The sequence below is a fragment of the Garra rufa genome, chromosome 13, assembly GCF_049309525.1.
Source record: "Garra rufa chromosome 13, GarRuf1.0, whole genome shotgun sequence".
In the NCBI taxonomy this organism is placed as follows: Eukaryota; Metazoa; Chordata; class Actinopteri; order Cypriniformes; family Cyprinidae; genus Garra; species Garra rufa.
In genome coordinates, this window is record NC_133373.1 from 2,512,717 (window position 1) to 2,535,904 (window position 23,188).

At 32.7% G+C, this 23,188-nt stretch overlaps 1 protein-coding gene across 1 annotated transcript in view; it reads right to left on the reverse strand.

The window, feature by feature from the left end:
- Positions 1 to 21,377, reverse strand: part of moxd1 (monooxygenase, DBH-like 1) — a 36,836-nt gene extending 15,459 nt beyond the window's left edge. The window contains exons 1-8 of the mRNA XM_073816723.1: positions 20,951 to 21,377; positions 18,312 to 18,458; positions 16,508 to 16,675; positions 15,980 to 16,063; positions 7,886 to 8,065; positions 7,705 to 7,807; positions 6,658 to 6,824; positions 4,433 to 4,624 (exon numbers count right to left, since the gene is read on the reverse strand). Of these exons, the coding sequence (XP_073672824.1) occupies positions 4,433 to 4,624; positions 6,658 to 6,824; positions 7,705 to 7,807; positions 7,886 to 8,065; positions 15,980 to 16,063; positions 16,508 to 16,675; positions 18,312 to 18,458; positions 20,951 to 21,220 (1,311 nt within the window). The 5' untranslated portion in view covers positions 21,221 to 21,377. The remainder of the gene's footprint in view (positions 1 to 4,432; positions 4,625 to 6,657; positions 6,825 to 7,704; positions 7,808 to 7,885; positions 8,066 to 15,979; positions 16,064 to 16,507; positions 16,676 to 18,311; positions 18,459 to 20,950) is intronic.
- Positions 21,378 to 23,188: the final 1,811 nt, after the last annotated feature.

Consider the following 23,188-nt stretch of genomic DNA (forward strand, 5'->3'; position numbering starts at 1 on the left):
AAAGTTGCAATTAAGAGTTAAAAAGTCAGTATTGCATGATATAAACTCGCAACTGTGAGAAAAAAAGTCAAAATTGTGAGTTAAAAAGTTGCAATTAAGAGTTAAAAAGTCAGCATTGCATGATATAAACTCGCAACTGTGAGAAAAAAGTCAAAATTGTGAGTTAAAAAGTTGCAATTAAGAGTTAAAAAGTCAGTATTGCATGATATAAACTCGCAACTGTGAGAAAAAAGTCAAAATTGTGAGTTAAAATGTTGCAATTAAGAGTTAAAAAGTCAGTATTGCATGATATAAACTCGCAACTGTGAGAAAAAAAGTCAAAATTGTGAGTTAAAAAGTTGCAATTAAGAGTTAAAAAGTCAGTATTGCATGATATAAACTCGCAACTGTGAGAAAAAAGTCAAAATTGTGAGTTAAAAAGTTGCAATTAAGAGTTAAAAAGTCAGTATTGCATGATATAAACTCGCAACTGTGAGAAAAAAAGTCAAAATTGTGAGTTAAAAAGTTGCAATTAAGAGTTAAAAAGTCAGCATTGCATGATATAAACTCGCAACTGTGAGAAAAAAGTCAAAATTGTGAGTTAAAAAGTTGCAATTAAGAGTTAAAAAGTCAGTATTGCATGATATAAACTCGCAACTGTGAGAAAAAAGTCAAAATTGTGAGTTAAAAAGTTGCAATTAAGAGTTAAAAAGTCAGTATTGCATGATATAAACTCGCAATTGTGAGAAAAAAGTCAAAATTGTGAGTTAAAAAGTTGCAATTAAGAGTTAAAAAGTCAGCATTGCATGATATAAACTCGCAACTGTGAGAAAAAAGTCAAAATTGTGAGTTAAAAAGTTGCAATTAAGAGTTAAAAAGTCAGCATTGCATGATATAAACTCGCAACTGTGAGAAAAAAGTCAAAATTGTGAGTTAAAAAGTTGCAATTAAGAGTTAAAAAGTCAGCATTGCATGATATAAACTCGCAACTGTGAGAAAAAAGTCAAAATTGTGAGTTAAAAAGTTGCAATTAAGAGTTAAAAAGTCAGCATTGCATGATATAAACTCGCAATTGTGAGAAAAAAAGTCAAAATTGTGAGTTAAAAAGTTGCAATAAAGAGTTAAAAAATTCAGCATTGCATGATATAAACTCGCAATTGTGAGAAAAAAGTCAAAATTGTGAGTTAAAAAGTTGCAATTAAGAGTTAAAAAGTCAGTATTGCATGATATAAACTCGCAACTGTGAGAAAAAAGTCAAAATTGTGAGTTAAAAAGTTGCAATTAAGAGTTAAAAAGTCAGTATTGCATGATATAAACTCGCAACTGTGAGAAAAAAAGTCAAAATTGTGAGTTAAAAAGTTGCAATTAAGAGTTAAAAAGCCAGCATTGCATGATATAAACTCGCAACTGTGAGAAAAAAGTCAAAATTGTGAGTTAAAAAGTTGCAATTAAGAGTTAAAAAGTCAGTATTGCATGATATAAACTCGCAACTGTGAGAAAAAAGTCTAAATTGTGAGTTAAAAAGTTGCAATAAAGAGTTAAAAAATTCAGCATTGCATGATATAAACTCGCAATTGTGAGAAAAAAGTCAAAATTGTGAGTTAAAAAGTTGCAATTAAGAGTTAAAAAGTCAGTATTGCATGATATAAACTCGCAACTGTGAGAAAAAAGTCAAAATTGTGAGTTAAAAAGTTGCAATTAAGAGTTAAAAAGTCAGTATTGCATGATATAAAGAGAGAAAAAAGCAACTGTGCAATTAAGAGTTAAAAAGTCAGTATTGCATGATATAAACTCGCAACTGTGAGAAAAAAGTCAAAATTGTGAGTTAAAAAGTTGCAATTAAGAGTTAAAAAGTCAGTATTGCATGATATAAACTCGCAATTGTGAGAAAAAAGTCAAAATTGTGAGTTAAAAAGTTGCAATTAAGAGTTAAAAAGTCAGCATTGCATGATATAAACTCGCAACTGTGAGAAAAAAGTCAAAATTGTGAGTTAAAAAGTTGCAATTAAGAGTTAAAAAGTCAGCATTGCATGATATAAACTCGCAACTGTGAGAAAAAAGTCAAAATTGTGAGTTAAAAAGTTGCAATTAAGAGTTAAAAAGTCAGCATTGCATGATATAAACTCGCAACTGTGAGAAAAAAGTCAAAATTGTGAGTTAAAAAGTTGCAATTAAGAGTTAAAAAGTCAGCATTGCATGATATAAACTCGCAATTGTGAGAAAAAAAGTCAAAATTGTGAGTTAAAAAGTTGCAATAAAGAGTTAAAAAATTCAGCATTGCATGATATAAACTCGCAATTGTGAGAAAAAAGTCAAAATTGTGAGTTAAAAAGTTGCAATTAAGAGTTAAAAAGTCAGTATTGCATGATATAAACTCGCAACTGTGAGAAAAAAGTCAAAATTGTGAGTTAAAAAGTTGCAATTAAGAGTTAAAAAGTCAGTATTGCATGATATAAACTCGCAACTGTGAGAAAAAAAGTCAAAATTGTGAGTTAAAAAGTTGCAATTAAGAGTTAAAAAGCCAGCATTGCATGATATAAACTCGCAACTGTGAGAAAAAAGTCAAAATTGTGAGTTAAAAAGTTGCAATTAAGAGTTAAAAAGTCAGTATTGCATGATATAAACTCGCAACTGTGAGAAAAAAGTCAAAATTGTGAGTTAAAAAGTTGCAATTAAGAGTTAAAAAGTCAGTATTGCATGATATAAACTCGCAACTGTGAGAAAAAAGTCAAAATTGTGAGTTAAAAAGTTGCAATTAAGAGTTAAAAAGTCAGTATTGCATGATATAAACTCGCAACTGTGAGAAAAAAGTCAAAATTGTGAGTTAAAAAGTTGCAATTAAGAGTTAAAAAGTCAGTATTGCATGATATAAACTCGCAATTGTGAGAAAAAAAGTCAAAATTGTGAGTTAAAAAGTTGCAATTAAGAGTTAAAAAGTCAGCATTGCATGATATAAACTCGCAACTGTGAGAAAAAAGTCAAAATTGTGAGTTAAAAAGTTGCAATTAAGAGTTAAAAAGTCAGTATTGCATGATATAAACTCGCAACTGTGAGAAAAAAAGTCAAAATTGTGAGTTAAAAAGTTGCAATTAAGAGTTAAAAAGTCAGCATTGCATGATATAAACTCGCAACTGTGAGAAAAAAAGTCAAAATTGTAAGATAAAAAGTTGCAATTGATAGTTATAAAGTCAGTTTTGTGTGATAAAAACTTGCAATTGCGAGCAAATCGTCAGAATTGTGAGTTAAAAAGTTGCAATTAAGAGTTAAAAAGTCAGTATTGCATGATATAAACTCGCAACTGTGAGAAAAAAGTCAAAATTGTGAGTTAAAAAGTTGCAATTAAGAGTTAAAAAGTCAGTATTGCATGATATAAACTCGCAACTGTGAGAAAAAAGTCAAAATTGTGAGTTAAAAAGTTGCAATTAAGAGTTAAAAAGTCAGTATTGCATGATATAAACTCGCAACTGTGAGAAAAAAGTCAAAATTGTGAGTTAAAAAGTTGCAATTAAGAGTTAAAAAGTCAGTATTGCATGATATAAACTCGCAACTGTGAGAAAAAAGTCAAAATTGTGAGTTAAAAAGTTGCAATTAAGAGTTAAAAAGTCAGTATTGCATGATATAAACTCGCAATTGTGAGAAAAAAGTCAAAATTGTGAGTTAAAAAGTTGCAATTAAGAGTTAAAAAGTCAGCATTGCATGATATAAACTCGCAACTGTGAGAAAAAAGTCAAAATTGTGAGTTAAAAAGTTGCAATTAAGAGTTAAAAAGTCAGTATTGCATGATATAAACTCGCAACTGTGAGAAAAAAAGTCAAAATTGTGAGTTAAAAAGTTGCAATTAAGAGTTAAAAAGTCAGCATTGCATGATATAAACTCGCAACTGTGAGAAAAAAAGTCAAAATTGTAAGATAAAAAGTTGCAATTGATAGTTATAAAGTCAGTTTTGTGTGATAAAAACTTGCAATTGCGAGCAAATCGTCAGAATTGTGAGTTAAAAAGTTGCAATTAATTGTTATAAAGGCAGTATTGCATGATATAAACTCGCAACTGTGAGAAAAAAGTCAAAATTGCATGTTATAGATAAAAGCACAGTCTGTTCACTATACTGTTGCCTTTGTGCCTAAACTTAAAAATTTACATTTTCTGGAGTTGCCTGGAAATGTGTGGGAATTAATTTTATTGTTGAACCACAACCAATAACTGACACTCATGCAGGTACACACCACTACAACATACTGAACACAATGTACTTCTGTCCCTCAGACAGCCACACCTTTTGGCCCTTTCCTTCATTTTTCTAGTTTTCCAGGCCTGGGATTCATCATTTTGAATTTTTTTCCATAATTACTAAAGTAAACTGTGAGGTTCACTGTATTTGATGATTAATGCAACATCAATTTCACTCTCAGATGGAGCAATGAAGATTATGAAACTGACATGGACTCCGGCTTACAGGCAGGATGATTCTCTCGTGGCTGAGCGGCTGGAACTCCTGGAAGTTGAAATCAAACTGATCGTCAGAGGCTAGTGGCTGGAGCTCGACTTGTTGGCGGAAATGTCTGGCTTTGATAGCCCGTCCTGCCAGGTGAGCATGGAGCAGAACTGCAAACACATGAATTCCACTGGGCATCTCGCTGTCTAATGACTTACAGGAAAAGAGACACATGTTATACTCCTTTTTTTTGCTCTGGGTCATGAGAAACCTGCACTAGCATTCAGTTGAGAAGGCCTCAGACAGTTTTATCTTTTTTAAGAAAATTTAATTTAAATTAATTAAAGTTTTTTTTGAAGAAATTATTACTTTCATTCAGCAAGTACATTGCAAAAAATGCTTTTATAGCTTAGATTTGTTGTCTTGTTTCCAGCCAAAATATCTAAAAATTCTTAAATCAAGATGGATTTTCTAGATGAGTAAAAATTATTGTCTTGTTTTCTGTTTGAAATAAGATTTTTTTTCTTACCCCATTGGCAGATTATTTAGCTTGTTTCAAGCAAAAATGCACTTAATTTTGACTTTTTTTTCTGAAAACAAGACAATAATTTTTACTCATCTAGAAAATCCATCTTGATTTAAGAATTTTTAGATATTTTGTCTGGAAACAAGACAACAAATCTAAGTAAGAAAAGCATTTTTTGCAGTGTATGCACTAAACATATCAAACATGACAGTAAAGATATATATAATGATACAAAAGATTTCCATTTCAAATAAAAATCCTAAAAATAATGTATCATGGTTTCCTCTGTAACATTAAAAAGCACAACTGTTTTCAGCATGGAGAATATTAAGGAAAGTATGAAAGGCTGTTTTCGCAACTTAATAAAAAAATAAAAAAGATAATTCTGACTTTTTTTCTCAGAGTTGCGTCATATAAACTTGCAATTCCTGATTTTTTTTTTCCAGAATTTCAGAATCAATAAAAACTTGCTACTCTGACCTTTTTTCTCTGAATTATAAAGTTATAAAGTGCGAGAAAAAAAATCTGAATTGCAAGTTATAAATCAGAATTGCGACTTTTATCTTGCAATTCAAAGAAATAAAGTCGCAATTGTTTGATATAAACTCGCAATTCTGTGAACATAGTCTTTTTTTCTCAGAACTGGACTTTATAACTCGCAATTGTGAGTTTTATCTCATATTTATATCTCACAATTGTGAGATGTAAATTACGAGATATAAAGTCAAAACTGCAGGATATAATCTCACAATTGCAAGAGGTACAGTCAGAATTGCGAGATATAAACGTGCAATTCTGACTTTTTTCTCGGAATTGAAATAAAAGTCACAATAACCTTTTTTATTTTTAATTCAGTGACGGAAACATGCTTCCATAGAAATGTCATTTAAGCATCAAATCAGCATATTAGAATGATTTCTGAAAGACCATGTGAAACTGAAAACTGGAGTAAAGTCTGATGCGATTTCAGCTTTGCCATCAAAGGAATAAATGATATTTATAAAATATTGTTCATGTCTTTCTTAGGTCAAAAGGAAATTAAGGTCTTTGAGGAAAACCTCAGGTTTCACAGATTTTTCCAGGATTTTTCTCCTATATAGTAGACTTTAATGGTGCCCAATGGGTTGAAGTACCAACCCAGTGTTTACCCAAAGTGAACGTGCAAAGAAAATCAAATGACTTTTACAAAAAAGGCAAAACAACGATTTTGGATGATTTAGAAGCTGGAGGAGAAAATGAGATAGTGTTTTTCACTTTACCCTACCTTTTTGAAGAAAAGTACACAGACAAACCTTTCCAACGTAATTCGCAGAGACAAGTGACAAGCAATTGTGGTTAAAAAATATGTACACTTTATATTTTTAGAAAATGACAGATGGTTTCATTAGATAAGACCTTATTCCTCGCCTGGGATCGTAGAGCCATTTGAAGCTGCATTAAAACTGCAATTTAGACCTTAAACCCGTTAGCCACCATTGAAGTCCACTATATGGAGAAAAATCCTGGAATGTTTTCCTCAAAAATCTTAATTTCTTTTCAGCTGAAGAAGAAACACATGAACATCTTGGATGACATAGTAAATGATCGTATCCTTTAATGCATCCTGAGTATAGAGTTCTTTCTAATGTTTCAGTGGTAGTGTCGATCTCAAATATGATCTTATAAAGATAACATAATGTTAATAAATAATAAAGATAATGTTGTTTTTTGGCGGTCCCACCTCTTGGAGGCACTCCTGTGTGCAGTGTCCTTCTGTAATATAATCCTGGATGCCTGGAGGCAGCATGTGGTAGAGACTGACCCACACTCCTGTCTCGATGACCCCAGCATCATAGCGCCTCAGGCTGGGGCTATAGTACAAACGCAGGCCTGAACTGTCCACTATCCCTGTGGTGAGACCAAAACACTGAGCAGCTCTGAACTTCACGACTCAAGCTCATTATTCATTAGCTGAAAATCACTGACTATACTGATAATTTTAGGTTTTTAACTGTTAAAGTGTATCATACACAGTGTTGGGGGTAACACATTACAAGTAATGCAAGTTACGTAATAATATTACTTTTTCCAAGTAACTAGTAAAGTAACGCATTACTTTTTAATTGACAAGTTACTTTTTCAAATAAGTAATTCCAGTTACTTTTTTTCCCCATTTATTGATTAAAAGCTCTCCTGTCCCCATGTTGAGAGAAATTGTGAGTAAGATGTTACTTTAGTTCTAGAATAAATGTGAACATGCATTAATTCATCTCACTCACTAAAAAAACAGATACAGTATTCTTCAAAATGAATAAAACATTGAAATTCAACGCAAACCTGCAATAATTAAATATGTTAAATAATACAAATATCCTATATGCATTTAATCCCATTTTATGAACCGATGTCTTTGCTGCTGACCTTCGATGATCCAGTGCATCCATATTAATAAGCAAAAATTACTCAAGATAATCTAACATTTGTTTTCCTTTTTTTATTGCTGAAGAGTTGACATTTTTTCTTCTGCGGTCTACTGTACAGACGTCAATTTACTTTTCTCTAAGCCTGAGGCTTTTGGTGTGAAAAGGCTTTTAGATTTGCCAAAAATATAACTTTTTATATTAAAAACAAACAAGCAAGCCCTGCCCAGATTTAAAAAGTAACGCAAAAGTAACTAAGTAACCTAATTAGTTACTTTTTTAGGCAGTAACTGAATATTGTAATGCATTACTTTTATAAGTAACTTTCCCCAACACTGATCATATATAACCAATATAACATATGGTACCTTTTTGTAAAGATGGGTTATCAAAGTGAATCTCCATTTGTACATAGACTGGGTCTATTGAGGTTCCTATAGACATTCCAACATGAGGAGGGTAGGTGAAGCCCTAAAGGGGATAAAAATAATTTATATTCAATATCTGAAACTTTTAATTATTAGAATGAATATGAGCTTGAAATAGCACCTCTCCCCCAATAGCCCAGGCAAACAGGACGGTTTCACAGGTGAAGAAGGAGTCTGGCATATTTGGATGGTAGCATTCATGTCCTCTGTTGATCTCACTCTTGTTCAGATTGCTGTCGCACTGGTAGAGCAGAATGTGATGAACCAGATTCTCATGACCCTTCTGAATCCTTGGCTCTATCTGGAAACAGAAACAGACAGAGAGGGATATGAATAGCAGAAATGTGTGCTCTTAGAATTGAATAGAGTATGCCTTTTGCATTACAAATCTAATCAATTTGAACTGAACTAGGATGCAGAATCATTTGAATCTCAATTTAAGGAATTGAAATGGTATTCATTTCCAACTGGTAAAATAGGTAATTAGTAAAACTGCTAAAATCTCACTTAGCAGTACAGCAGTACATTTATAGAGTTGATTACATAGACTGAGTCAAAAACAATTATTATAGACGGACCATTTAAAAGTTTGGAGTTAATAAGATTTTTAAATGTTTTTGAAAGAAGTCTCTCATGCCTATTGAAGTCTGTTTCTGCCTGAATAAAAAAAATTTTTAAAGTAATTGCGAGTTTTTATCTTACAATTCTGACTTTTGTCTCGTAATTGTGAGTTTACACTCTTAAAAATAAAGGTTCTTTATTGGCATCAATGGTTCTATTAAGAACCTTGAACATTTATAGAACCTTTCAAATGCAGAAAAGGTTTTTGTAGTCAAAATCTTTAGATTTTTAAAATGTACTTTAAAATGGTTCTTTTAGGAACTGTTCACTGAAAGGTTCTTTGGGGAACCAAAAATAGTTCTTCTATGGCATCACTGTTATAAAGTTATAAAGCCAGAATAGCAGGATGTAAACTCGCAGTTGCAAGAAATAAAGTCAGAATTGCGAGTTTTTATCTTTTTTCTTGCAAATGCAATTTTGTATCTTTCAATTCTGACATTATTTCTAGAAATTATGAGATTACATATGGCAATACTGACTTTAAGTTCTCACAACTTAAATTTGTGAGTTATGGAGTCAAATTGATAGAGTCCAACTGATGTTATCAGAAATTAGAGTTTATGTCTCCCATTTCTATATTTCCCAATTCTGACTTTATAACGTACAATTGCCAGTTTATATAGCGCAATTCTGACTTAATTTCTCTGAACTGTGAGTTTGCAATCCTGACTTTATAACTTTATAAGTTAATATCTTACAATTCAGAGGAAAAAAGTCATAATTGCGAGATGTAAACTGACAATTTCGAGAAAAAAGTCAGAATTGTGAGATTAAAAGTCGCAATTACCTTTTTATTTTTTTATTTAGTGCCAGAAATGGGCTTCTATACTCATGCTCACCCATGCTGCACTTATTTGATCAAAAATACAGTAGAAAGCACTTTTTGACTATATTTCTTGAATTTATGAGATTATATCTGGCAATTCTGACTTTAAGTTCTCACAACTTAAAATTGTGAGTTATGAGTCCAATTGATAAAGTCCAACTGATGTTATCAGAAATTCGAGTTTATATCTCCCAATTATAACTTTATAACTTACAACTGCCAATTTATATAGTTTACATCTCGCAATTCTGACTTAATAAGGTAATATCTTACAATTCTGAGGAAAAAAAGTCCGAATTGTGAAATGTAAACACACAATTTCAAGAAAAAGTCAGAATTGTGAGATAAAAAGTCACAATTACCTTTTAATTTTTTTATTTTAATTAAGTGACAGAAACAGGCGTCCATACTCATGCTCACTCATGCTGATTAAAAATACAGTATACTGTTCTGAATTAGAACTTTTTGTAGTCTGTTTTAGTTCCTGTAATGGTAAAACTGAATTTAGTTCAGATTTTATTTTGCAAATGTCTTTGCTGTCACTTTGCTTTGATATATCGTAGTAATTTCTTACAATAAACCTTACTAACTATAAACGTTTGAACAGTAGTGCATATAATATAGTGAAAGTACTGCTTTAGTGTAGTTTAACTGCAATTAAATGCATCTGAGAAGTTTTATTTAATCCAAAACAAGAGCACTTCCACAACACTCTTCTGAGCTTTGATAAAGGGATCAGCCATACAGAGTTGATAAAAGTAGGTTATCTTTTTAAACCACTCTATTTTGATCCTCTACAAGAACACTCTCTCTCTCTCTCTCTCTCACTCTGTGTGTGTGTGGATTGTTGAGCTAAAACCAGCTTGGATATCTCTGGAATAGGAAGTGGGGGATTTCAGAATTATTTTTCTCCTCACAGTGGGCTTCTGCTGGCGGAACTGGAATTCTAAATAAAAGCATTTCCAACAGAGTGAACTGTGTCCCTCTCTTCCAGGGGTCTCTGCCTGAAGCAGTGGGACCCGGGGCCAAACAGTGGCTGAATAAATATTCAAACATTCCTTTATTTCCCTTCTACCTCCTCTTTTTTACCCACTGGGAGCCGTTTTGTTTTGAAGCCCGAAAATCTAATGAACAAATCTAATGTTTATTGTGTTGTTGCATTCTGTTGTTTTTAACCAATAACAGCATGTCTGATCCATGCATCTAAATCCATCACAGATCTATATTATGCTACTGTTAAACATCAAACAGTATGATTTCATGCACAAGACTGTATCAGTGTAACTTAAAAGGATGCATCTTTTGTTTAGATAACAACATTTTGTGTTTTGTCACTAAGACAGAATCATTCAAAAATGCACACTGGGATATTCTAGTAAATTGCTCATCACAGAGCCCAGAAAATGAGCTGGATGACAAATATTAATGATAATTACCACAAGCACAAGCCTAATTTAAATATGTGTGTGCGTATTTTCAAAGGCGTATTTATGCGTTTATTCTTAGCAAATCATCTGCAGTATACCCTAAGGAAAAAAGTACACCGAAAAACTATTTTCTTAGAAGTTTTAAAAACAAAACCGAAGTTCACTTTAACTATACTTGCAGTCCAAACTAAAAACATAGATGTAAACTAGTTACTCAAACTTTACTACTGTTATACCTAAAGTATACGTTTATATACTAAAAGGTGGGCCAATTTAGTCCCAAGGAGTATTGAAATAGTACACTTAAAAGTATAGTACTAGTACACTGATATTTGTATACTCACTACAGAAAGTATACTTACAAATGTACTTGAACTTTACTTAAGTATACTTAAACTTGAAGTATACTTCTTTTTGGTAAGGGACATTTTGAACCAAAAGCTAAAAAAAGACTATTCATGATAATCAAAACGTAGATGGAGTTGATCAACACCGCAAAGTTTGACAGTCATTATTATCTCTTCATGGGTCGACATTTTATTTCATAACGTTACAGTTTTCCATATCTATGGTTTTGATACAGTTTTATGTCTGACGATTGTGTTAGATCACATGTGGAAGCATCTGTTGTTTCGGTTTCTTCTTCACTTGTGTTTTGGAAATTCTGTACAGAAGATGTGCAATAGCGCCTCTAGCGTATAACAATGAAAACACAGATTCTCAGAGCACAAGTATAGCTCAAATATACTTAGACTTTTTAAGTATAAGTCAAGTATACTTAAATGTCATTTTAAGTATATTTCTGAGAAGTACATAAAAAATAGGAAGTTTAAAGGACGTATACTAATACTAATAACACTTTATTTGAGATCTTAGTATCACCATACTGTATAAAGTACACCCAAACAGCCTCTTCTGGCATCACATAGCATGATTTTTTTGACTGAATAAGGACAGTGACAATATAGCCTGAATATAGACAGTGAGAGCACAGTGTCTGGAAAATCCGCTCCTGTTTGACAGTTCAACATCTGCTGCATGAAACTGAGTGGGAACAGAGCAGGAAACATCCAGACACTGCTGTGGTTATGGGGCAGCTGCTGGCATCTGACTAACACAGCCTGGAGCTTTCTGAAAACCAGGCTACTGTATGTAGAGAGGACAGGAAAAGAGGGCGAAGAGGGGTCACAATAATTATTCACTTGCTGATTTGTGTTCAGATGATGTCAATGAAGGTTAAACAGAGGCTAAATGTAATATCTAACTCAAACGTGGTCTATTTAGGCCAGGATTAGAGTCTATGCATCTTAGAATCTGTAAGTGTACACTTGTATATTTCATCATCTTGTGACTACGCACAAGTGTATTCACTGTAGAGTCGTTGTATCCGGTGCATTACATACTGAACACTGCAGCCAACTAAATGGGTTACATTCATAGTGAGCTGCTCACTTCTGCATGTGCAGCACTTATGTTTTGGCTAAAAATGTGGAGCTGTATCCATAGTGATGAATTCATAGAGATGAATGCATGCCTGTCTCTCCGCAGCTGAATTTTACATGGACACAAACTGGTGACTACAACAATTAAATTAAATTAAAGGTTAGCACATTTGAAAAAATTAGCCTGAAAGGATGATGCTTAATTGTAGTATTTTATCATATGATTAAAGTACCTCTTCTGCCTCTAATTAAGAAAACTTGAAAAGCTTAGTTACGGGAAGACTCTTTCATCTGGGTCAGAGAGTATAATTTCAGTAGCATGTCTGATCTACAAATAGCAGCTGCAAAAGACAATAATAAGCAGGTGAGACAAAAAAGCTCAGGGAAAGAGACAGACAGAGATGGAAACCGATGCAGGTGACAAGATACTGTAGCAAAATAAACAACGTAAAAACAACCAATAGGAGGTAAAACAAAACATGTTTTGAAATAAAATCACGTATGAAGATTATAATTTAAACATATTTTCGAGAGAGAAAAAAAACAGGATCCCACTAAGCAACTACAGTAACAAAAAATTGTGACGCTATGGTATAAACTCTTAAAAATAAAGGTTCTTTGTTGGCATCAATGGTTCTATGAAGAATCTTGAACATCCATGCAACCTTTCAAATGCAGAAAAGGTTCTTTATAGTCGAAAAATGTTCTTTGGATTTTTAAAATGTTCTTCAAATGGTTCTTTTAGGAACTGTTCACTGGAAGGTTCTTTGAGGAGCCAAAAATGGTTCTTCAATGGCATCACTGCAAAAATAGTCTCTTGGAGCCATTGTTTTTAAGAGTGTAGAGTGTTTTTAAGATGCAGCATCAGTCGGCCATATTGGTGGCACAGAATGTAAACAATGCCACGGAACTGAATGAAACTCACAAAGTTAATGCTAAAAATGGTCAATTATTGTCATGTTTTGGGCTGTACTATTTGTTTAGACCAGGAAAAAAAACATTAGACAGTACTATAGACTGCCAAAGGTTATAACAATCAAAGGCGAGGAGTGCAAAAGACTCTCTGAGGATCAAAAGGCGTTTGTGGCTGGCCAAACTGAACCAGGATTTTTTTTTTTAGAATCTTAACTGAGCAAACCGTGACGTAAGTGCAAACCCTTAATAGCATGAAAGTAAAACAATTTTAATAATAGTTTTTTTTTTATCTGCTATCAAACATTGAAAGAATAATCAAGTGCTTACCAAAATGGCTTTCAGCTTTCACACTGACACTGATAAAATCTCTAAAGATTGCAGTTAGATCTTCTGTGTCTTACATTATATAATGTTTTTACTTTATTCTAGTGAATAAGTTTACCCTAAAAGGTCAACTGTTACTCATGTCTGAGAGTATAATTTTAGTAGCATGTCTGATCTACAAATAGCAGCTGCAAAAGACAATAATAAGCAGGTGAGACAAAAAAAGAAGCTGAGGGAGAGAGACAGACAGAGATGGAAACCGATGCAGGTTACAATATACTGTAGCAAAATAAACAATGCAAAAACAAGCAATATGAGGTAAGACATACCATGTTTATGATTTAAACATATTTTCAAAAAAAAAAAAAGGATCGCACTAGGTAACTAAAAATTGCGTTTTTACAACACATCATCAGTCGGCCATATTGGTGGCACAGAACGTAAACAATGCCACTGAACTGAATGAAACTCACAAATTTAGCTGATTATTGCTGCTGAAAATGGTCAATTATTGTCATGTTTTGGGCTGTACTAATTGGTCAGACCAGGAAACTACATTTGTAGTACTATAGACTGCCAAAAGTTATAACAAATCAAGGAGAAGAGTGCAAAAAACTGTCTGAGGATCAAAAGGCGTTTGTGGTTGGCCAAACTGAACCAGGATTATCATAATCTTGACAAGTGTGTTTGTTCTTATCATTTCCGGTCAAGTAGGTGAAATATTAGGCTAATATCTTAATGAATACTTCTTATACATATCTTTACCACCTATTAACTTTAGTTTATCAAGATATTGCGTCCTTTCCTTACTAAGTCTTTCTCTATATGATTTAGCAGCTTCCACACATTTTTTCCATGGTTTAGACAGCATAAATTAACAGTATCTCCAAGTATCTTCAATATGGCCGTGTGTCTGTGTAACTGACCAAACTGTGACGTTAGTGCAAACCCTTTATAGCATGAAAGTACAACAATTTTCATAATAGTTTTTTGATCTGCTATAAAACACTAAAAGAATAATCAACCGAGAATGGCTTTCAGCATTCACACTGACACTGATAAAATCTCTAAAGACTGCAGAGTTCGATCCTCTCTGTCTTAAATTAAATAACGTTTTTACTTCATTCTAGTGAATCAGTGTAGTGTTGGAAAAGTATGATTCATTCTAGTGAATTATGAACGGTCCTGTCTCTTATGATGCACTGTAAAATTTGATTATTTCTTATGAATTAGTTTTGTTGCAGTGGTCCTCTTTTTACATGTGACCCTGGAGCACAAAACCAGTCTTAAGGCTCAATTTTTTGAAACTGAGATTTATACATAATCTAAAAGCTTTCTAATATTAAAAAATAAGCTTTTATTGATGTATGGTTTGTTTGGCCAAGATACAACTATTTGAAAATCTGGAATCTGAAAATCGCCTTTAAAGTTGTTAAAATTAAGTTGTTACAAATGCATATTAACTAATCAAAAATGAGATATATTTATGGTAGAAATTTCACAAAATATTTTCATGGAACATGATCTTTACCTAATATCCCAATGATTTTTGGCATAAAAGAAAAACCTATAGTTTTGATGCATGCAATGTATTGTTGGCTATTGCTACAAATATGTGACCCTGGACCACAAAACCAGTCATAAGGTTAAATTTTACAAAACTGAGATGTATACATCACATGAAAGCTCAATATATAAGCTTTCTATTGATATATGGTTTGTTATGATAGGACAATATTTGTCTGAGATACATCTATTTGAAAATCAGGAATCTGAGGGTGCAAAAAAATCTAAATACTGAGAAAATCACCTTTAAAGTTCTCCAAATTAAGTTCTTAACAATGCAAATTACTAATCAAAAATTCCATTTTGATATATTTACAGTAGGAATTTTACAAAAAATCTTCATGGAACATGATCTTTACTGAATTTCCTAATGATTTTTGGCATAAAAGAAAAATCAATAATTTTGACCCATACAATGTATTTTTGGCTATTGCTACAAATAAACCCCAGCGACTTAAGACTGGTTTTGTGGTCCAAGGTCACATATAATCATGCTACTTAAGACAATAAAAATAATCAAATAAAAAATAATCTTGACTGTAGCGTAACTATGATTATCTTGTAGATTGGCAAGCCACAGTCAGTAGCTGCTCCAATAGTGAAAAAAAATTACTTAAAATTACTTAAAATTACAATTTTCTTAAGGTTAGTGGTTGCAAACTATTTAAGCTACATTTAAAAAAAAATTGACAGTTAGTCAACTTAATTAGTTTATTTAAATGTAGCTAAAATAAATTGATTGCAACCACTTACCTTAAACACAGTAAATTCAGTTTTTTTTTTAGTGAACATTGTGGGAAATCTAGTAATATCTTCTTGGCATTTACATTTTGATCAGTTAATTACAGTACTGGAATCTGTTTAAAACGGCACAAGCTTAATGAAAGCCTATAAATATAAGTACAGCAGAAGTGAACTGAGATAGTAGAAGGTATTCACAACAGGGAGGATTTAATTGGCAATTTCCCAAGAATGCATCTCTGGAATAATAGTTTCTGGTTTGAAACATGTCTTGAATGAATGTAAATGTTTTAAAACATTATGATTTGATTAAGACGGGCATGCTTTAAAATTTAAACAGTTTTATTACTCACTCTGATTATATGATGTTTCGTCTTCAGCTCTGGAAATTTAAAGATCTGACACCAGTATGTCGTATCCTTATGAGGCACGGAAACCTAAAATATTTAAATACGTATATGTTAAATTATGGATACAAAACGGTTAACTGTAGCAGTCAGACAGCAATGAGCAGAAGTATTCCATTGTGGACTGGAGAGCATGGACATTTTATTTGTCCCATTTACTGTTTTTTTTTTTTTTTCCCCTATTCAATGCTGAGTATTTGTTATGCGGTTGTAAATATGTACACTCTTATAAAATCTGGTGTTTGGCAGAGTCCCACAAGCATAAAAGGGGCCTTGTTTTCATTCAAAATACCCAATCAGGAAGCAAAAGAGTCTGTATTTAAAAAGGATTCATATGTAACCACAAGGACCTTGATTCCCAAGCATGCAAAAATAGACGAAACAGTAGGTATGACACTGCCTGAGGCTAAGCCGTTCTCTGTCACTCCTAGCTCATCAAACGCTCCGGCAGTCTGCTGAATGCACTTTCCTCACCTTCTCGTTTTGAAGGTCAAAGAAAGCTGCTCCTGCTGGGATGCTGGAGCTGGTTCCAGGGTTGAGTAATCGCAGACTCTTTCTGCCTCTGTTCATTCCATGGTAGACTGGTCCTGAAACTCCCACGTCCTCCACGTGGAACGCCCAGATCACTCTCACTGTACTGCCCTAGGCAGCGACAAATTATGGGTAATTGTACGCTTAAGTTCAACAGATTTCTTATAGAAGTAATAATTTGACAACATTTTAGGAAGGTGAGTTTATTTAGCTTCTTAAAGGAGAAGTTCACTTCCAGAACAAGAATTTACAGATAATGTAACGCATTACAAGTAAGTAATGCCAGTTACTTTTTCCCCCATTTATTGATTAAAAAAGCTCTCCTGTCCCCATGTTGAGAGAAATTGTGAGAAAATGAACATGCATTAATTCATCTCACTCACTAAAAACATAGATCCAGTATTCTTCAAAATGAATAAAAACTGTGAAATTCAACGCAAACCTGCAATAATTAAATATGTTAAATAATACAAATATCCTTTATGTATTTTAATCCCATTTTATTAGCTAGATGTCTTTGCTGTCGACCTTTGAAGATCCAATTCATCCATAATGACTCAAGATAATCTAACATTTGTTTTCCTTTTTTTATTGCTGAAGAGCTGACATTTTTTATACAGACGTGAATTTACTTTTCTCTAAGCCTGAGGCTTTTAATGTGAAAAGGCTTTTACATTTACAAAAATAGAACTTTTTATATTAAAAACAAACAAGCAAGCCCTGCCCAGATTTAAAAGTAACGCAAAAGTAACGTATGCGTTACTTTCTATAAAAAGTAACCAAGTAACGTAATTAGTTACTTTTCTAGGGAGTAACTCAATATTGTAATGCATTACTTTTACTTTCCACAACACTGGTCACCCCCTCATCCAAGATGTTCATGTCTTTCTTTCTTCGGTCGTAAAGAAATGTAGTTTTTTTAAGGATAACATTTCAGGATTTTTCTCCATATAGTGGACTTCTATGGTGCCCCGAGTGTGAACTTCTAAAATGCAGCTTCAAACAATCCCATTTATTTATTTATTTATTTTTTTTTACAATTTGAATTTATATACTTTTTAACCTTGAAACGCTCGTCTTGTCATGTTCTGTCTGAACTCTACATTTAGGGTATGTCGAAAAACTCCTATCTCATTTTTTCCCTCAACTTCAAATGTTTTATCTTTTTTGCATGTTCACTTTGCAAGAACTGGGTCAGTACTTCTTCAGCGATGTACAATGATTTTAAATTGATTTTTGAAGTTGAGGGAGAAAATAAGATGGGATAAGAATAAGTCATGACCGAAAATAAGCCTTGAGCCTTGAGTTTAGGCAGAGCAAGACAAGATGAGCGTTTAAGGTTAAAAAGTATAGAAATTATCATTTCAAAAAATAACAATAACTGATCATTTTGTTAGATAAGACCCTTCTTCCTTGGCTGGGATCATTTACAACCGCATTTGGGATCGCTTCAAGCCGCATTTAAACTGCATTTTGGAAGTTCAAACTCGAGGCACCACAGAAGTGGTTTTTTAAAAGGAAATGTTTTCCACAAAAAAACATTATTTCTCTACGATAGTAGACATAAGACATGAACATCTTGGATGACAAGGGGTTGAGTACATCATCTGTCAATTTTTGGTCTGGATGTGAATTCTCCTTTAATAAAACACTGTATTATTCCAAGGCAATTACAACAGAGAGTCCAAAAAAGTAGAATTTGGAGAATTATGGAGCCACATGTAATAATGCATGACGTCAAACCTACCGTAATGACTTTGTCATTGTCATCACAGGTCTGGAGGTTTCTGCTGAAAGCCAGAACAGTGTGTGTGTCATTCTCTCTGCCATACAGGAGCTGATAGCTCTGCAGCGGATCTTTATGGACCTTTCTGTTTGAGTCTGTATAGTAGTCCTGAGCAGAGTGAGGAGGAACAAAGTTAGTCCATCTCAGGTTTGAATCTTTTGAGTCTGAAACTATTTTTATGAAGTATTGGACTGTGAGAGTAAATGTGCATGTGGTCACATCTGATAACCTTGGATCAAAATGTTTGCAAACGTCCTATTTTGTCCAATACGTTCTTGTGCATGTGCATGGATATGTTTTGGAACAAAAGACATCATGACTTGTGCTTACAAACCTAAAACAGAAATGCACTGATATAAACGAGCCTTCGTTACATAATGCTGATGAATAGTCCATTGTTGAAAACTAATCATGAACTTCTATTGTATACACCATACAGTTTACAGCTGGGTATATATAGTATGCAAAGCATATGGAGAGCAGGTGTGGATGTGCTTGCATTTGAAACAGTAGTGATTATGTGAGCACTGTCTGAATAAAATCCAGGTCACAACAGGGCAGCTGATTGTAGTCAGGTCAGTGGGTCAGCGGATGATCTCATTGCAGCAGATTTTAGGACACAAAAAGCTATAACTGCAGATGACAGTAGTCTTTAATGTGGCTTGCAATTTTAAAAACCTAAATATAGTTTTATAATAAACCTTTGAACTTAGCATGCGGTTCCCATTTACTGTAAAAAAATGATGGAAGTCAAGTAAAAAGTAAGCTAAGGAAAGTAAACAGGGAAAAACGAGAAGAATAACAGCGTAAAACAGTTTGCACTACAAACCAATGTGCTCATAATTAAGATACATTAAAGAAATATGGTAAAACACACCAATTTGCAATATCAAAAAGCAAAATGTTCTGTTTTGTAGTCTACAGCTAAAAATAGCTGGACGCAGATGAGACCGAAAACCAGTCCCATAAAATTCACAAATGGCCGCACCCGATCAATATAGTTTTTGCGACCACTGCCAATACAGATGTTCCGATAATATATGCAGAATATGCATTTTGTTTTGCTTTACTGAGACAAATAACTAAAACAATACCACAACAATAAAAATTATCTATTAAGTTCAGTGTTGGAGGTAATACATTACAAGTAACGCAAGTTACGTAATAATATTACTTTTTCCAAGTAACTAGTAAAGTAACGCATTACTTTTTAATTGACAAGAAAATATCGGAGTTACTTTTTCCCCTCATTTATTGATTAAAAGCTCTCCTGTCCCCATGTTGAGAGAAATTGTGAGTAAGATGTTACTTTAGTTCTAGAATAAATGTGAACATGCATTAATTCATCTCACTCACTAAAAAACAGATCCAGTGTTCTTCAAAATGAATAAAAACAGTGAAATTCAACGCAAACCTGCAATAATCAAATATGTTAAATAACACAAATATCCTTTATGTATTTATCCCTTTTTATTGACTGATGTCTTTGCTGCTGACCTTCGATGATCCAGTGCATCCATATTAATAAGCAAAAATTACTCAAGATAATCTAACATTTGTTTTCCTTTTTTTTTTATTGCTGAAGAGTTGACATTGTTTCTTCTGCGGTCTACTGTACAGACGTCAATTTACTTTTCTCTAAAGAGGCTTTTGGTGTAAAAAGGCTTTCACATTTGACAAAAATAGAACTTTTTATATTAAAAACAAACAAGCAAGCCCTGCCCAGATTTAAAAAGTAACACAAAAGTAACGTAACGCATTACTTTCCATAACATGTAACTAAGTAACATAACTAGTTACTTTTTTATGGAGTAACTCAATATTGTAATGCATTACTTTTAAAAGTAACTTTCCCCAACACTGATTAAATCTAATATATGTTACTTTGGCTGTGAAGTGTGAACTGTGTTATTTTCTGATATAAATGCACAGTGAGATTTTAGGATAGTAAACAAAGTTATGTTTTACATTGTTATTCATTTATTAATGCACTTTTAAATATTATCCATAACAAAAATGATTCATAACTGATCCATCCCAAACATTTTTATTAGAAAATCTAGAAAAATAAAAAACTAAATAAATCATAAGGGGCATCTTGTTGGAATTGAGATTTATACATCATCTATAAGCTGAATAAATAAGCTTTCTATTGATGTGCGGTTGTTAGGATAGGACAATATTTGGATGAGATACACCCCTGGAATCTGAAGGTGGAAAAAAATAAAAATACTGAGAAAATCGCCTTTAAAGTTGTACAAATGAAGTTCTTAGCAATGCATATCACTAAAAAAAATATATTTATAAGGAAATGTACAAAATGACTTAATGGAACATGATCTTTATTTAAATCCTAATGATTTTTGGCATAAAAGAAAAACTGATTTTGACCCATACAATGCATTGTTGGCTATTTCTACAAATATAACTGTGCTACTCTAGACACAAATGACTTGAACCATTCCAGAAATAATAATCAGTCCATTACAACATTTACAGTCAGAGACTCATTTTAAGTCATTGTGAGTCAGTGCTGTTTAACTCTATAATCAGCATTGAATGTGAGCTGCATTCAAGCTCAAAGGTGCGTGCACACTTACCAGCAGATATGGACTTCCGTTGAGCACACCACCTATTACGATATCAGACGAGGACATGGCACCGGTCGGTGATAAACCGAATCCTATATATCCTGTCGTTTCCACTTCTACTTCAAAAGTGATCGTGGACTCATCAAATCCCCACTTAATGTTGTATCTGCCTTCCGCATCTAGTGCAGCTGAATGAACGAATCGTGTCCCCTGTGAGCATGCCGAGCACAAGAGTGAAGTTAAGAAAACTAGAGCGCAAAGAGGCTGATTTTCAGACATATCGAGCTTAAACGCAAATAACACCGACGGCACTCAAGGACGCTTTTTATCCATAGAGCAGTTTATGGAAATATGCAACTTCCGAGGGCAAGAGTGTTTGTTTGCTTTGGTGCTTTGGAGGCGAATGATCCTTTCAAGCGCTGGCAGCCTCCCACCGCTGAACTGTTGGAACTTGTGCGATTTCCCTTTGATGTGGAAAGACATGTCGAGCTCAGCACCGTGTCGCGACAAAAGAACGACGCTCACGTTATTATCACACAGCTGCCGTACAGTCATTATAATCAACGGCATGGAAATTACAACACACCGAGTACAAGGTGAAGAACCACTTGAATGTTTGGTGACTTACTTTGACCCAAATCCTGTTTCGCTGAGCTGTTTTACTTTGCTCTGTTATACGTATCATAATCTTTAATTATAACAATTAATAACCTAATTAATTTCTTCATATGTAAGGGAAAAGGGGGCCTTAAGCTCATTTATATAGTACGCAAAAAGAAAACTAGACATGCTAGAATGCATTTCTAGAAAACAAGACAAAAATACCAACAATTCTTGAGTCAGGATGCATTTACTTGACAAGTAAAATTATATATACTTGAGAGATTATGTCTTGTTTTCTGTTTTTTTCCCCCAAAATTTTGTTAGTTTTTGGTTAGATATTAAGATATATGTCTTGTTATCTATTATGATATATGTCTTGATATTATGTCTTGTTTTCTGAAAAAAAAAAAAAAAAAAAACTAAAACAGTTTTGTTAGTTTTTGGTTAAAACAAGTAAAAATATCTGCCAATGTGGTAACAAAAATAAGATTTAATTTTATTTTATTTTATTTCCAGTAAATGCATCCTGATTCAATCATTTTTAGATATTTATGCTAGAAAACAAAAATATCTAAGAATTCTTGAGTCAGGATGCATTTACTTGACAAGTAAAATTATATATACTTGAGATATTATGTCTTGTTTTCTGATTTTTTCCCCCCAAATTTTGTTAGTTTTTGGTTAAAACAAGCAGAAATATCTGCCAATGTGGTAACAAAAATAAGATTTTATTTTATTTTATTTTATTTTATTTCCAGTAAATGCATCCTGATTCAACCATTTTTAGATATTTATGCTAGAAAACAAAAATATTTAAGAATTCTTGAATCAGGATGCATTTACTTGACAAGTAAAATACCTTAAGATATTATGTCTTGTTTTCTGAAGAAAAAAAAAAACAATTTTGTTAGTTTTTGGTTAAAACAAGCAAATATATCTGCCAATGTGGTAAGAAAAATTAGATTTAAGATAATTTTATTTTATTTATTTTATTTCTAGTAAATGCACCCTGAATCATTTATAGATATTTATACTAGAAAACAAGACAAAAATACAAAAAATTCTTGAATCAGTATGCATTTTCTGGACAAGTAAAATGACTTAAGGTATTTTGTCTTGTTTTCTGAAAAAAATATTTTTTCTAATCTTAAATCTCAAATAGCCTTTGATTTATCCCCATTGGCAGATATTTTTGCTTGTTTTAAGCAAAAACTAACATATTTTTCCCAGAAAACAAGACAAAATGTCTTAAGTAATTTTACTTGTCTAGTAAATGCATCCTGATTCAATCAATCAATTAATCCTGCTTCGCTGAGCAGTTTTATTTTGCTCTGTTATACGTATCATAATCTTTAAATATAACAATTAATAACCTAATTAATTTCTTCATAAGTAAGTGAAAACGTAGCCTTAAGCTCATCTATATAGTATGCAAAAAGAACTACACTGCAAAAATATTTATATTAGAAAACAAAAATATCTAAGAATTCTTGAATCAGGATGCATTTACTTGACAAGTAAAATGACTTGAGATATTATGTCTTGTTTTCTGAAAAAATAAATAAATCACAATTTTGATAGTTTTTGTTTAAAACAAAAAGCAAAAGTATCAGCCAATAGGGTAAGAAAAATTAGATTTTATTT